Below are 15,423 nucleotides of genomic sequence, written 5' to 3'. Positions count from 1 at the left end.
GTGTGTGTCTGTGTGTGTGTATGTGTGTCTGTGTGTGTCTGTTATGTATGTGTGTCTGTGTGTGTTTCTGTGTCTGTGTGTGTCTGTGTGTGTGTGTCTGTGTGTGTGTATGTGTGTCTGTTATGTATGTGTGTCTGTGTGTGTGTCTGTGTGTGTGTATATGTGTGTGTGTCTGTGTGTGTTTCTGTGTGTCTTTGTGTGTGTGTCTGTTTGTGTGTGTGTCTGTGTGTGTGTGTCTGTGTGTGTGTGTGTGTCTGAAATGCCCTAGCTGACCTGTGAGCAGCTACACTCCGATAACAGTAAGCACAGCTAATGTTGAGGTCTTGGATCTAGAGAATATTTTTTATTGAAAGGAACTGGTTTTGTTTTAAAATAAAATGGCTCATTTTAGGGCAGATGGAAAACATAAGAGAAGCATGAAGCATCTGTGGCTTAAGAAAGTAAAGAAATGCTCAGAGAATAATGGGGACATGTCAAAAGACACAGAAGCCAACTTCAAGAGGCTTCTATCGGTCCCAACTGGGCAGTTGGAACACTGAAATAAAAAAGCAATAAATTCAGCCTGTTCTGATAAAAATAAATAAAATTATAAATTGAAAGTTTGATGTGAAACAAGATATTTACATAGTTCCTAAGTGCCTTTCCACAGCATAATAATTAGTTACTAAGAGAAAAAGTTTAAGCTGACTTAAACTTTATTTATTTATTTTGAGACGGAGTCTCACTCTGTCGCCCAGACTGGAGTGCAGTGGCTCAGTCTTGTCTCACTGCAACCTCCACCTCCTGGAATCAAGTGATTCTCCTGCCTCAGCCTCCCAAGTAGCTGGGATTATGGGCATGCGCCACAACACCTGGCTAATTTTTGTATTTTTAGTAGAGATGGGGGTTTCACCATGTTGGCCAGGCTAGTCTCAAAAACACCTGACCTCAGGTCATCTGCCCGCCTTGGCCTCCCAGAGTGCTGGGCCCGCCTTGGCCTCCCAGAGTGCTGGGATTACAGACGTGAGCCACCACTCCTGGCCGAGTTAAACTTTTTAAGTCAACTTAAAAAGGTTTCTCAGTGGAGGAACCTGGCAGATGAAAGCGAATGTGATCTGTAATTGGACAAATTGAAATCATGTGCCACTGATAGGGTGCAAAGAGAAGAACAGCATCGTGAAACATGATGATAAGCCCAAGTTGAAGAACATTCTGTAAAATAACTGGCCTGTGGCTTTCAAAACCACCAGTCATGAAGGTGAAGGAGTACAATGTGATACAGTATTGGGGTGTTAGAGCCAAGTGGCAGCTCTAAGCCTCACTGTAGGAGGATCTGGTTGAGTTATTTACTAGGAGAGTCCTGACTTAATTTTGCAGGTTTTTCTTCTTGGTCTGGCTACTTTCCCCGGTGAAAACTCTTCAGGTCTCCTGCTTGCAGGGTGAAGTATAGGGTGCCATAATTTCATTAGCTTGGTAAGTGAAGAAAGTTAAGCATCTTAACATCCAGCGTACAAATCCCGGTTTCCACTATGGTATCTTTAACTTCAGTAGTTTCTGGTGTCCCACAGGCCAGAGTGCTCTCTGAAAAATCTCTCTCGTCAATAAAACTGTTGTTTTACCTGAGTAGGGTAGGGGCTGTCGCCCAGTGCAGTAGGGGCAGGGATCTGAGGACTTAAGTGCTTGATGACCATTCCTTATGAATAGTCCTCTGTATCTAAGCCACTCCCTTTTCCTTCACTTCAAGAGTTTACCAGGCTCCCTTATTACCTTGTCGTTTGGATTTCTTGTGGGGTGTATTGAATTGGTTCTTTGCTTTCCCCAGGTTTTCCTGTGGTCTCCTATGTCAGTTACCACTAGATTATTTGCTTCAAAAATGTTGTTGTTTTTCTTATTCTATTTCCTGTGGGTTTGTGCTTTTATAAGAAAAATCTCTTTACTGTGCTTTTAGTAGTTTTGGATGAGAGCAAATGCAGAGATGTAGATTTATTTTGCCATCTTATCCAGAAATAAACAACAGTGATTTTTTTAACTTTTTTTTTTTTTCTTTTTACAATGGATGTCTCCCTTCCCCATAAACCTGATAGAGAACCTGAATCTTTAAAACAGAAATGGAGCTACTGTGGTTGCAAAAGTGGTGTGGGGTTGAGTAAACAAGAGTCTTTTTCACCATGCCTCCCTTTGTTGATCTTTGCAGCCACCCTGTCTCTATACCCAGGCAGCTTCTTTGAATCTTAGGATTCTCATGTACACAGCTGGGAGAACCACTGGATCAGAGTATTATACTTCATTATTTTTGGCTAGAATGAATGATTCACCTCCTTTTACAACTTTACGTGTCTTCAAACTCACATTCCCCCTGTGTGGGCTGGTGCAAGGATATACCTTCTCATCCAGACGCTTTTGCTTATTAAAAGGGAATAGCGGGAGGCTAAAGCAGGAGAATGGCGTGAACCTGGGAGGCAGAGCTTGCAGTGAGCCGAGATCGTGCCACTGCACTCCAGCCTGGGCGACACAGCAAGACTCCATCTCAAAAAAAAAAAAAAAAAAAAAAAAAAAAAAAAAGGAATAGCAGGGGGTTGTTACCTGTCATCCTGGAGAATTTTCCTTTTGCCCTCCAATCTTTAGCTTTTTCTAAAGTAATAGTTAACTAGGCTGCTGTAATAAAGTAACATAAACAGAGTGGCTGAAACAACAGAAATTAATATTGTTACAGTTCTAGAGAGTAGAAATTTGAGATCAAAGCATTGGAAGGGTTGCTTTATTCTGAGGCCTCTCTCTTTGTCTTGCAGATGGCCACCTTCTCCCTGTGTCTTCACATGGTCTTTTCTCTGTGTGTGTCTGCCCTCATCTTTTCATATGAGGACATCAGTCATGTTAAGTTAGGACACTCTACTGATTTCATTTTAACCAAATTATCTCTTAAAAGACCTTATCCCCAAATACAGTTACACTTGAGGTCCTGGGAGTTAGGACTTCAACATACGAATTTTGGGGGAACACAATTCAGCCCGTAACACCTAACTGTTACCCTTTGCAGCATTAGCCTTGAGCTTCTTGTCCCTGCCTGCACTTGAGTTGTGCGTGGCACCCTGCTTGCCTGGGCCTGGCTTCTGCCGGGCGATGGGAGCAGATGGGATTGAACAGGATGAAGTGCAGAATGTGACTGTTGGAATCAAGTGTTAGTTTTGAGTGAGTCATGAAATAATATTTTATAGTCTTTAGTGTTTAATTTTTTCTTTATAATACTCGCTGGCTGACTTGGAGGCTTTCGGATTCTCTCAAAATCATACTGAAGTTGAAATAATTAAGGAAACGAAGGAGCATGCCACCTTTCTCAAACTCTACTCTTAACCTTTTTCTCCTTCCTGCCTCCTCTGGCCTCATCATTCCCTTCCCAAATCAACTGAAAACCACTTGTACTTCTAAAATTTGCCTGTAGCTTTCTGCTTTGTCTTTTTGATTTTTTTTTTTTACAGCTAAACAATTAATTAAAAGAATAATTCTAGGCTGGGTGTGGCGGCTCATGCCTTTTGTAATCCCAGCACTTTGGGAGGCAGAGGTGGGCGGATCACCTGAGGTCAGAAGTTCGAGACCAACTTGGCCAACATGGTGAAACCCTGTCTCTACTAAAAATACAAAAATTAGCTGGGCATGGTGATGCATGCCTGTAATCCTAGCAACTCTGGAGGCTGAGGCAGGAGAATCACTTGAACCCAGGAGGCGGAGGTTGCAGTGAGCCAAGATTGCACCACTGCACTCCAGCCTGAGTGACAGAGCAAAACTCTGTCTGGAAAAAAAAAAAAAAAAAAAAAAAAGGCATTCTACATCGGTAGTGTCTCTACCAAAAATACAAAAATTAGCTGGGCCTGGTGAAGCATGCCTGTAATCCCAGCTACTCTGGAGGCTGAGGCAGGAGAAACTCTTGAACCCGGGAGGCAGAGGTTGCAGTGAGCCAAGATTACACCATTGCACTCCCGCCTGGGTGACAGAGTGAGACTCTGTCTCAAAAAAAAAAAAAAAAAAAAAAAAGTTATTCTGTATCAGTAGTGCTTATCTTGTGTCTAAAATTGGTAATTCTAATCGGTAACATGTTGCCGGTTGGGTAATGTGAGTATACTTCTTTGTAAATGTGAAAAGCCGTACCAAATGTAAGGTTGAGATTTCGTTTGTCTCATCCATTTAATGGTGGGCTTGCACCTTTAAATAGGGGGTCTGTTTTGGGGATCATGCCATTGTAATTTTATCACAAGGAAAAGATGTTACTGCTCCGTTGTGAAGTGTCTGTGAAGCTGGTTCAGAAGTGTGAAGAATCATTGTGCTTCAGAATTCAGAGAGACCTGAGAGATAAATTTGGGTAACACTTTTTATCAGTGGGGAAGCCGATCAAACATGAAGCATTTGTGTGAGACTGAGTGATACTATCAGAGCCGAGATTTAAGTTCAATCACCTGACCATCAGTCCATCTGCTAATGTTTCATATGCCATGCTTCTTAAGGAGATTTATGTTCCTAAAAACAACTGTGATGAAACAAAAGAATATATTTTATTCAGTTAGTAATGCCAACGGAAATAATAGTCTGAATTATGTTGGTCTTTCATTAATCTGATTGTTTTAACAATACAGTTTTCAAAGACCTGCATAAATTATTGGAGAGATCAGTAAAGATTTATCAGCGTTGCCATGGGAAGTCGATATATCGGTAGGGGCTCACAGCTTCAAGAATAACTAATTGTTTGGTAAGAATAACCCACCAGCGCAGGTGGAGCTGAGAAACCAAAGCAGAAGGCAGACAGGTTCAGGCTGTTGTTATAGGGTGATTTTATTGGGGAGCTGACAGACAGAAGCATGGTTTTGGGCAACTACAAGACAGGTGGATCTCCATGCCCTTATGCCCCAGACCCAGGGATTATATCCCATAGGTAAGGGACACACATGCTTCAGAGGGAATAGGCAGGAATTTGATCTAAGGGCAGGATTTACTGTAAGTATGTGCTATTACGCAAGAAGCAGTAGATAAATTGGAAATCTCAGAGGCATTCCCAGAACTGGGGTTAATCAGAAGTCAACATGGCATATTAGCTGCCAAGAGATAGTTACTTTAGCCTCCACACAAATGCAGGCAGAATGAATTTTATATTATTTAGCAAGGTGGAGTATGTTAATGGAGCACTTTATTAAGCAGAGCCCTTTAGTGAATTTTACTTCTAGGTAGAGCAGCCCTTTTAAAACAAAGTTTCGCTTTTGTGATAGTCTGAGTGTGCTTTGAACACTGCTTCATTCTGACACCTTAGCGCCTTCAAGCCTTGCTCCTCAAAGCTGGTCTGTGGATCAGGGTTACCTGGGAACTTCTAGGAACGCAGAGTCCCAGGCCCCGCCTTACCCTGCTCGGTTTATGTTTTAACAAGATTCCAGGTGATTCATATATACAACAAAGTATGAAAACCATTGGTCTAGAGCAGTGGTTCACAAAAAAGATGGTTCCTGGACCAGCAACATCAGCATCACCTGAAAAATTGTTAGAAAATGCAGATTCTCAGGTCCCACCTCAGACCTACGGAATCAGAAACTCTGGGATGGGCCCCAGCAGTACGTGTTTTAGTTGGTGCTGTAGGTGATGCTAATTCATTATAAATTTTGAGAACCACTCTAGGGTAATGTGTTTCAAACAGTTTAGGTCATGCACAACCTTGAGAAATACACTTTTAATCATGACTCAGTACACACACTCACATGCATGTGTGACTTAGACATTCCATGAAACAATGCTTATCTTACAATGTGTTTTCTGCTCTGGTATTTTTACTTTTATTCTATTAAACAGATATCTGTGTATAAACTTATTTATATGAAAATATGGTCATGAGCCGCTGAAGTGATTTTACAGCCACTGATGGGTCATGAGCTGCAGTTTGAGAAACAATAGTCTTGAGCAGGCCCCTCTTGATAGTCTGATAAAATTCTAGATCTTTTGTCAGAATAATGCATTTCAAATGCATACAATAATATAGATAGAATTGCCAAAGAAACCAATTTGGCTACCAAAATATTACACTTGTGGTATGATAATATATGTATCCCAGCTTCTCAGGAGGCTTAGGCAGGAGGATTGCTTGAGGCCAAGAGTTTGAGTCCAGTTGGGGCAATATATCTTAGATCCCATCTGTAAAAAAACCAAAAATGCCAAGTTTCTTTATTGATAACAAGATTTAATGGTGAGTCTAGTAACTATTATCATTTCAAACTAGGGATGAGTATAAGTATTTCAAGATATCTGGAGTAACTATTACATGGTGTGAACATGATTAATTTCTATTGATGACAAGTTATAGTTATTGCTACCGATACTCTGATTTGTTGCTTACATTTGTATTTGAAAACATGCTAAATTTCATCTCAAGGTAAATGCAAGTAAAGATGTAAATCACCCCCTCCCCAGCTTCATACTTCCAGAATTCTGTTGACGGGCACTTCCTTCCCGGTGGACCTGAGGTTAAGAATCCTTGCTCAAGGGGAACCTTGCTTTAGAGAATAGTTCTTGGCCTTAAAGTTGAGATTCTAAGCAAAAATTTATCTTCTTGGAATTTCTTGAAACTTTTGCTTTATAGATCTTTTGCTTTATATATCTTTTCTTGTTTTCTAGCACCCTTGTAATGGATTCCTTTATTAAAATGTTCTTTTCTGATGTTTTAGTGAGTCCTTGGGGGATCACTTGGAAGCCCAAATGCAGCCTATTGATACTGTTTCTTCTGTAGTCTCTCCATTCTCAATACATGCCCCTGGTTGTTCAAGCCAGATCCCTGGGAGTCATCCCCAGTGCCAAGAGTTCTAGATTTGGACTGCTTGGATGTGAATCTGGGATTCATATATCTTTGGAAAAATTGTTTAGCCTCTCATTGCCTCCTCTTTCCCACCTATGAGATGGGGATGACAGTAGCCCTCACCTCATAGAATTGTTCTGAGCATTAAATGAGATATTCCATATATTACGTTAGAACAATGCCTGGCACGGAGTAAGTGGTTAGTATCTATTATAGTTATCCTTAATCTCTCCCTTTCCCTCTTTGTTTTTTTTTTTTCAGTTTTCTGAGACGGAGTTTTACTCTTGTCACCCAGGCTGGAGTGCAGTGGTGCCATCTCGGCTCACTGCAACCTCCACCTCCCAGGTTCAAGTGATGCTCCTGCCTTAGCCTCCTGAGTAGCTGGGATCACAGGTGCATGGCACCACGCCTGGCCAATTTTTGTATTTTTTAGTAGACACGGGGTTTCACCATGTTGGCCAGGCTGGTCTTGAACTCCTGACCTCAAGTGATCCACCCACTTTGGCCTCCCAAAGTGCTAAGATTAAAGGCATGAGCCACTTTGCCCGGCCCCTTTCCCTCATTCTTTAAATCCAGTTTATCAGCAAACTGTGTAATTCTTCCTACAAAATATATTTTAATTCATCCACTTTTGCCTATTTCCTCCAAGCTTCCCTGTTCTCATTTGGATTTCTAGCTGTTATCTCTGCTTCTAATTGTCTCACTCCAATTCATTTTCCATATAACACCCATATGATCTTTTAAAAGTGTAAATGAATCATCTTTTAAAATGCAAATGAATCAGTGTATCCCATAAAACCCTTCAGTAGCTTCCCATCAAACCCATCAAACTGCTTCATCTTTTCCTTGACCTACACTCTTCATCCTGCAAGTCTTTAAACTTGCCCGCTCATCCTCTCTTCTGTGGCCACATTGGCCTTCTCTTAGTTATCTGAGTAACCTCATCCGTCCTTCCATTCCTTAAGGCCATGCGTATGGCCTTCCCACCAATATGTCGCTGACCTTCCCCAGCCTGTCGTATTTCTCATCTCTGCAGGTGTTAGCTTCTCAGAGAGCTTTCCCTGACCACCTGCCTAAATTAGGGCACCTTAGGTGGCAGCCCCTTGGCTAGGTTCCTCTTTTAGTAGCCTGAAGCTCCCCAAACACATCACAAAATTAATATTTCCTCTCTATTGGGGAAAAGGATAATTAACAACCTGTGATTATCAAACACATAACACCAAGAGGAGTATGCACCTTTTCAGACTGATACAATTGACACATTATGAACATTAAGCGATAGTGGAGCTCTTTTAAGAAATTACTATCTGAATGTTGCGCACACTAGCTCTTTGCTATTGGTGTTGAAGAACAAAGTGGAGTCTGCCCCCTGAACCTGTCTCCAGTGGGGAGATGGAGTTGTGATAGGGTCTTCCTACTATTGTCAGTCATTTCTGCTCCAAAGCATAGAATAGAAATACTAACATTTCCCTCTTTGAAATAGTTACTTGGTTGCTGATAAAAACCATTCACGCTTCTCTCCCCCAAAGTGAATGCTCAGTCACTGTTCAGACATGAGAAAAGATGATGTCTCATAACCAGTGGGTAGAAACCAGTATGGGTGATATCTGTATCCTGGTTAATGTTTAGGTTCAGAGTAAAGAGGCAAAAGAAGGTCTCCCTGACTGGGCTAGGTCAAATTTCTTTGTGTCTGGAATTTTTTTTCCTTGCAACTTATTTTTAATTAGTCCTCAGCCAGAGAACAGAGACACTCCTGGTTTTTGATAGTTGCCTGAAACAGTGAGGAAGGAGGTCTTAGGAGTTCAGAGTTAGGATGTACCATTTTCACCATCACCTTTGTAGTTCTTATTTCAAATAAGGGACTTTAGGAATTACATAGGACCCTGGGACAGACGTTGAAATGTAGGACAATCAGTATAAATGGGATGCCTGGCAGTTCTGTTCCATGCCCTGTTTGGCTGAATGGTGTTCCTGATTATTTAAAAATGTGATCTATTTTGGGGAAAGACTGTTTTTTTTTTTTTTTTTTTTTTTTTTTTTTTTTTTTTTTTTTTTTTTTTTGTTGGTGTACTTTAACAGAAGCCACACAAAGAAATATTCTTGTTATGGACTGTGGGTAATGATAATCACTTGGAAAATGATGTGTTTAAAAACAAAATACAGTTTTCTTTCTTTTTTTTTTTTTGAGATGGATTCTTGCTCTGTCAGCCAGCCTGGAGTGCAGTGGCGCGATCTCGGCTCACTACAGCCTCTGCCTCCCCGGTTCAAGCGATTCTCTTGCCTCAGCCTCCTGAGTAGCTAATATTACAGGAACCACAAGGCCCAACTAAGTTTTGTGTTTTTAGTAGAGTTGGGGTTTCACCATGTTGGTCAGGCTGGTCTTGAAATCCTGACATAGTGATCCACCCACTTTGACCTCTCAAAGTGCTGAGATTACAGGTGTGAGCTACCACGCCCAGCCAAAATATAGTTTTGTAATTGCAGAAAAGTAACATTAATTTTTAAAAAACCGACCATAATTCAACCTCCCATTCAAGCCATCCTTTTTATTTTCCGCTGACTTCCCTATAGATGTTTATATGTATACATTTTTATATAGTTGTAATAATGCAGTGATAGTTTGTATTCTGATTCTTTTCAGGTTGTATTTTTCATGTTTCATTTTGAATGGTTAGATAGCATCAAGTACATATGTCATAATTACTTTACCAATCTCATGTTGGATAATTTGTTTTATGATGTATTTTTTTATGGTGTATTTTAAATGTGTCTTTGTTTTGTTCTAATTTTGCAGGCAGAGACGTTTGTTTGGGTGAACAATGCATCCGCACATTCCCAAAGTGTTGCTAAGGCCAAATATGAATTTTTATTTGGCAGAGCTGAAGGGAAAACTCCAGATACTAGTAAGTATTTCCTGATATTCCTCTCCCAGGTAAAAGATAAGAAGAGCTGTGATTTCAGAGTGATTTTTCTCCACCTGCATTACTTTCTTCTTACCTTTGTGAAACCTGCGTGCTCTAATTATTCATCAAAACAATCTTCCCAGGATGTAGAATCCACAAATGTTTCATGTAATTCTTGTGGCCTCTTCTTGGTAATTTCAAGTCAGGTTCTTGGTTTGAAGAATTCTCAGCTTCTGATATTTGAAATTCCAAGAATTAACCAATTTTCATAAGGGTTTTCCATAGTTACCATTGTTATATATATTGACTAATGTATTTTTGGTGGTTTTGTTTTTTTTTTTGAGACAAAGTAGTGCTCTGTCATTCAGGCTGGCATGCACTGGCATCATCCTAGCTTACTGCACCCTTAACCTCCAGGCTCAAATGATCCTTCTGCCTCAACCTCCCAAGTAGCCGGGACTACAGGCACATGCCACCACACCCGACTAATTAAAAAAAACTTTTTTTTTTTTTTAAGATACAGGGTCTGGCAGCCCAGGCTGGTCTCAAACTCCTGGCCTCAAGCCGTCCTCCTGCCTCAGCCCCACAAAGCATTGAGTTTACAGATGTGAGCCACCGTGCCCAGCCCTCGGTGCTTGTTTTTCACTAACAAAATATATTATTAGGAAACATTTCCACAATGATTTTCAGACACTGCAATCTTTACTTTGGAGGTTATTGTAGCTCTTGCTTATTTTTAATACTTTTTAGTATTGGCCTAATCTAGTCAGCAAACTTAGTATTCTGGAACTAGAAGCAACATTCTTCGATTTGAAACAGGTAAATTTAGAATAAATAGAACTATTACTAGTAACAATATTAGCCCACCTACTAGATTACTTACCATGTGTTAAGGCACTATGCTAATCATCACAATAACCATATATAGAAGTTGGTACTCTTATCCCCATTTTCCAGATGGGTGATCTGAAGTAATCTCCTCCCGATCACAATCACTCGCACAGCAGAGCCAGGAGTTTAATGCAAGTTTGTCTCACTGCAGAGCTCATCCTGTTAAGGCAATACTTTTTTGAAGACATTTTCCTAGAAGGAGGTACAAGATAAAAATGCAAATGGCTTTGTATAGAATTTCAAAACATTTAACTTTATCTATGGAAAACTGATGATAAAGGGGATATTAGCGTATCTGGAGAGTTAGATTGGAAAAGGCTATTGCATGTGGTTAATATTCTCTGAGTTCTGGATCTAGACTTCTTGAATTTGAACCCTGGCCTTGTAACTTACAAACTGTGTGACCTTGCAAAGTTATCCAACTTATTTGTGGCTCAGTTTTCTCATCTTTAAAATGCGATTGTAGTGACATATGTCTTAGATTCTTTTGAGGATGAATTAAGTTTTCATTTATAAAGATCTTAGGGTCATGTCCCGTCTCTACTAAAAATACAAAAAATTAGCCAGGCGTGGTGGCGGGCGCCTGTGGTCCCAGCTACTCAGGAGGCTGAGGCAGGAGAATGGCGTGAACCCGGGAGGCGGAGCTTGCAGTGAGCCGAGATCACGCCACTTCACTCCAGCCTGGGCAACAGAGCGAGACTCCATCTCAAAAAAAAAAAAAAAAAAGATCTTAGAGTTATGCTTGATATGTAATAAGTGCTATAAAAGTGTTCGCTGCTATTAATTGTTGTGATAACCATCACCATGATCATCATATCCCTGATCTTTGAGGCTGATATTATAAGTGCAATCCTTACTTTTTTCAGCTCTATTATTATCTGACACTGATTTTTGTTTTGGGAAGACCAAGAATCTGACTTAATACAGCTGTTGCTCAGTTGAAGAAAGCCAACTATCAGCTACACATTTTTGACTCACATGTTAGATGGGATTATTTAATAACTCCACAGTATTTGAGGATACCAGGAAGGCAGTGGATATACAGCCATATAATAACTTCTTTTAGCTTAAAAAGTGAATATTTATTAGATATCTTAATCGTTGGGAACTCTTAGATACAGTAAAAAAACCAGCTAAATTATTTTTAAAAATCATTTGGCTTTTATCACAGTGTCCTAATTTAGAGGAGAATGTGTCTCATAGTGTATCTCTTATACTTGACATGTATTGTAGCCGTTTATGCTGTTTGTCATTGTATCATAAATACCTAACTATTCTAGGCTTGAAGTTTGAGGTACCTAATCATCTGTTTACTCGTTCCCTGATGGGGGTACTGATTATAGTTATCCCAAGGCTTTTAAAAACTCTGGCATTGGCCTGGCATGGTTACTCACACCTCCAATCCCAACACTTTGGGAGGCCGAGACAGGTGGATCACCTGAGGTCAGGAGGTTGAGACCAGCCTGGCCAACATGGTGAAAGCCTGTCTCTACTAAAAATATAAAAATTAGCTGGGCATGGTGACGTGTGCCTGTAATTCTAGCTACTCAGGAGACTAAGGCATGAGAATTGTTTGAGCCCAGGAGGCAGAAGTTGCAGTGAGCCAAGATCACGCCACTGCCCTTGGGCCTGGATGACTGAGTGAAACTCTGTCTCAAAAAGTAAACAAACAATTTAAAAAATAAAATAAAACTCCTTGGCAAAGACTTAACTTCGAATGTGACATTGTGATTTTTTTTGCTAATTAAGCTTTTTTTTTTTTGACTATAATAAAACTGACTTTAACTATATAGAGATAATACCAAATGTCTGCATAGTTCTCTGCCTTATTGGTGAGTGCGTTTGGTTCTTCCTTACTCATGGGTTTTGAGTACTTTTCCCTGTATCAGCAGCTCAGATATATCATAGCCGAGGCAAATCAAAATGACACTTTAAACCTTTTGTTTCTTACTTGCCTTGGTAAAAATAGTCGGTGGTAGTTGCTGCTGGTGTGATGTTATTCTGTAGGTGTGAAAGGATGCATGCATTATTGAACAAATACATTTAATGAGCACCTATGCACAGGCTACTTGTGTTTGGCACATTGAAGGTGCAAAGACGTGGAAGATGTGGTTCTTATTCATAAGTTTCTTATTCTTTAGCTAAGGAGAAACAATGTCTCCAAATGACTAGCAAGAAAGAATGATCACTTTCAGTTCGTCTGGTGATGACTCCATGGAGGAGGTGGAAGTTGAACTCGGTCTTGAAGGATGACTATAATTCTGAATAGTAGAATTTTGCAGGAAGAGCATTTCAAATTGAAGAAATGGCATAAGTAGGAGACAGAAATTGTTTGAGGGGCTGGGGGAGAGTAGCCCTGTTAGTCTGCGGACATCATCACTGAGAGATGAATTCAGAAAGATTACCGTTTAGAATAGGGCCATATCATGTAGTGCCTCCTTAGGCAAGGTGAAGACTTTACTGACTTTTTAAAATAAGTAGGTGAGGAAAATGAGCTTCAGAGGTATTAAAGAACGTGCCTACAGGCACATAGCTGAGATGCTTTAGAATCCGGTTAAGAATCCAGTCTCTCTGATGGCCTGTGAGGAGTCTCAGCTTCAGTGCAGCCCTCTTATTAGGTACAGCATGCCAGTAATTGGAAGTTATTTGATGTAATGAGGTAAGATAGGCACCTTCATGGGTTACTCAGTTGTTTGGAGAGTTGTAGAACTTCATAAATGGTCCTAAACTTGCTTTTTAGAGTTTGTGTGGGTTTTTGGAACTCTCTGACGGTAATTACTCCTCACAGCTGTCTGTGGCTGGAATAAAGCTGTATCTTGTTCCTCCCACTTTACTGAATGCAGGGCGCCTGTGGCAGCAGCAGCGGAGCCTGGGTCCCAGCCTATGACAGGTGCCTGTGGACAGGTCGCTGAGCCTCCTCAGTTTCTTCATCTGAAAAATAGGGATAATGGTAGTAACTTCTTCATAGAGTTGTAGTGGAAATTGAATGAGATTGTGAATACACAGCTCAAGGTTTGGCACATGGTACCCAGTCAGTGTTTAGCTGTTAGGAAACTAGTTTATATATTAAAGTAGCAGAATCTTTATGTTGGAAGAAATAGCAGAAGTTCTTTTGCATTTTATAGATGAGGAAACTGAGGACTCAAGAGAATGAATTAATTAGCCCCAAACTTGTTGGTAGGTTTGAGACCACGATCCAGGTTCCTCGGTTCTGCATCATGTTTGAAATGTGACATCATCTGTTCCTGTGGAAAAACCAACTCTCAGGTTGGAAAGATGTAAAAGTCACCTCACCCCACTCTCCTGAAACATGCTATAAATGTGCTGTGTTAGAATGGCAACCAGGATCAGAATAAACAGGCTCTGAGGGAGGCCTTCGGGGACTGTTCTGTTGGGGAAGGTACTTGATGACTAGTGGAGGAAGGAGGAGAACTGTTTTTACATTGCCTCCCTGCTGCCATCACCTGAACTGTTCGGAGCCCATCATTAAAAGAAAAGAGTTGGGTAGGGCCAGTAGGGAAGCCGTAGGAAATGTGTTGTGCTTTTAAGGTTCTAGAGTGATTGTGTAGTGAGAGCTCACTCAGCTGCTTGGAAGCCTCTGAAAGACATACCAAAATTTTATTAAAATATTAGTTTTCTTTTAGTTGGAACTCATTCTAAATCATATTGTCTAAGCAAATTTTCTCTTTATGGTGATTTATAGTCAGAAGTATGAATACGTAAGGTACTTGCTGGACTTAGATGTAAATGGATTCTGTAGCATATGATTTTAAGAAGTATCTCATGTCAGTTTTTAAAAAATTACCTGTTTTGTTTTTAAAGGTAAAGTGAATCGTGTAGATACATGACTCCTTGCAGTGTAATATGGTTCTTTTCAGCAAAATTAACTAGATGAGTGTTTCTCAACAGTTTGACTACTGACATTTTGTGTTGGAGATCCAACAAAGGCCTGGTATCTAGAATACATAGAGAGCTCTTATGTCTCAATGAGAAGAAGGCAAACCCCCAATGGGGAAAAAAAAATGGGCAAAATATTTTAACAGATATGGATGGCAGGTAAGCACATGAAAAGGTGCTCAACATTCTTAGTCATTAGGGAAATGGAAATGAAGACCACAATGAGATACTAATAAAATCTACTAGAATGGCTAAAATTAAAAAGACTGGCCACATTGTGATTGGTAAGAAAGTGGAGCTGCTGAGCTCTTACACACTGGTGATGGGAATGTAAAAGGTCCAATTGTTTAAAAACAACAGCTGAAGGCCAGGCGCGGTGGCTCATGCCTGTAATCCCCGCACTTTGGGAGACCAAGGTGGGCAGATCACGAGATCAAGAGATGGAGACCATCCTGGCCAACATGGTGAAACACCGTCTCTACTAAAAATACAAAAATTAGCTAGGTGTGGTTGCACATGCCTGTTATCCCAGGTACTCAGGAGAGGCAGGAGAATCGCTTGAACCTGGGAGGCGGAGGTTGTGGTGAGCTGACATCGCACCACTGCACTCCAGCCTGGTGACAGAGTGAGACTCCGTTTCAGAAAAAAAAAAAAAAGCAGTTGAAACAGTTAAGAAGTTAAAGATATACCTTTTGTACCACTAGGCCATTCCATTTCTTGATATTTACCCAAGAGAAATGAAAGCGTATGTGCATGCAAAGACTTGTACGTGAAAGTTTATGGCCCGTCTCAGGTTTCACTGTTTGGGAAATCAAGCAGATTTGGAATCTAAGTTTATGCTTCTTTAAAAAAAAAATTAGGTAACGAAATGAGGAAATGAATAACAAGTGGTAGACTTTGCATGGTGCTTTTCAAAATATTTAATCCCTTCTT

The 15,423-nt window shown here is 40.4% G+C and overlaps 1 protein-coding gene across 1 annotated transcript in view; it reads left to right on the top strand.

Annotated features, from left to right (window-relative positions):
• Positions 1 to 15,423, top strand: part of PSD3 (pleckstrin and Sec7 domain containing 3) — a 492,789-nt gene that overhangs the window by 69,831 nt on the left and 407,535 nt on the right. Inside the window, exon 2 of the mRNA XM_010363497.2 lies at positions 9,594 to 9,702. Within this exon, the coding sequence (XP_010361799.1) occupies positions 9,594 to 9,702 (109 nt within the window). The remainder of the gene's footprint in view (positions 1 to 9,593; positions 9,703 to 15,423) is intronic.

This window comes from Rhinopithecus roxellana, chromosome 9 (assembly GCF_007565055.1).
Source record: "Rhinopithecus roxellana isolate Shanxi Qingling chromosome 9, ASM756505v1, whole genome shotgun sequence".
Lineage (NCBI taxonomy): Eukaryota > Metazoa > Chordata > Mammalia > Primates > Cercopithecidae > Rhinopithecus > Rhinopithecus roxellana.
Note: the sequence above shows the minus strand (reverse complement) of the source record. Positions and strands in the feature narration are given on the sequence as shown.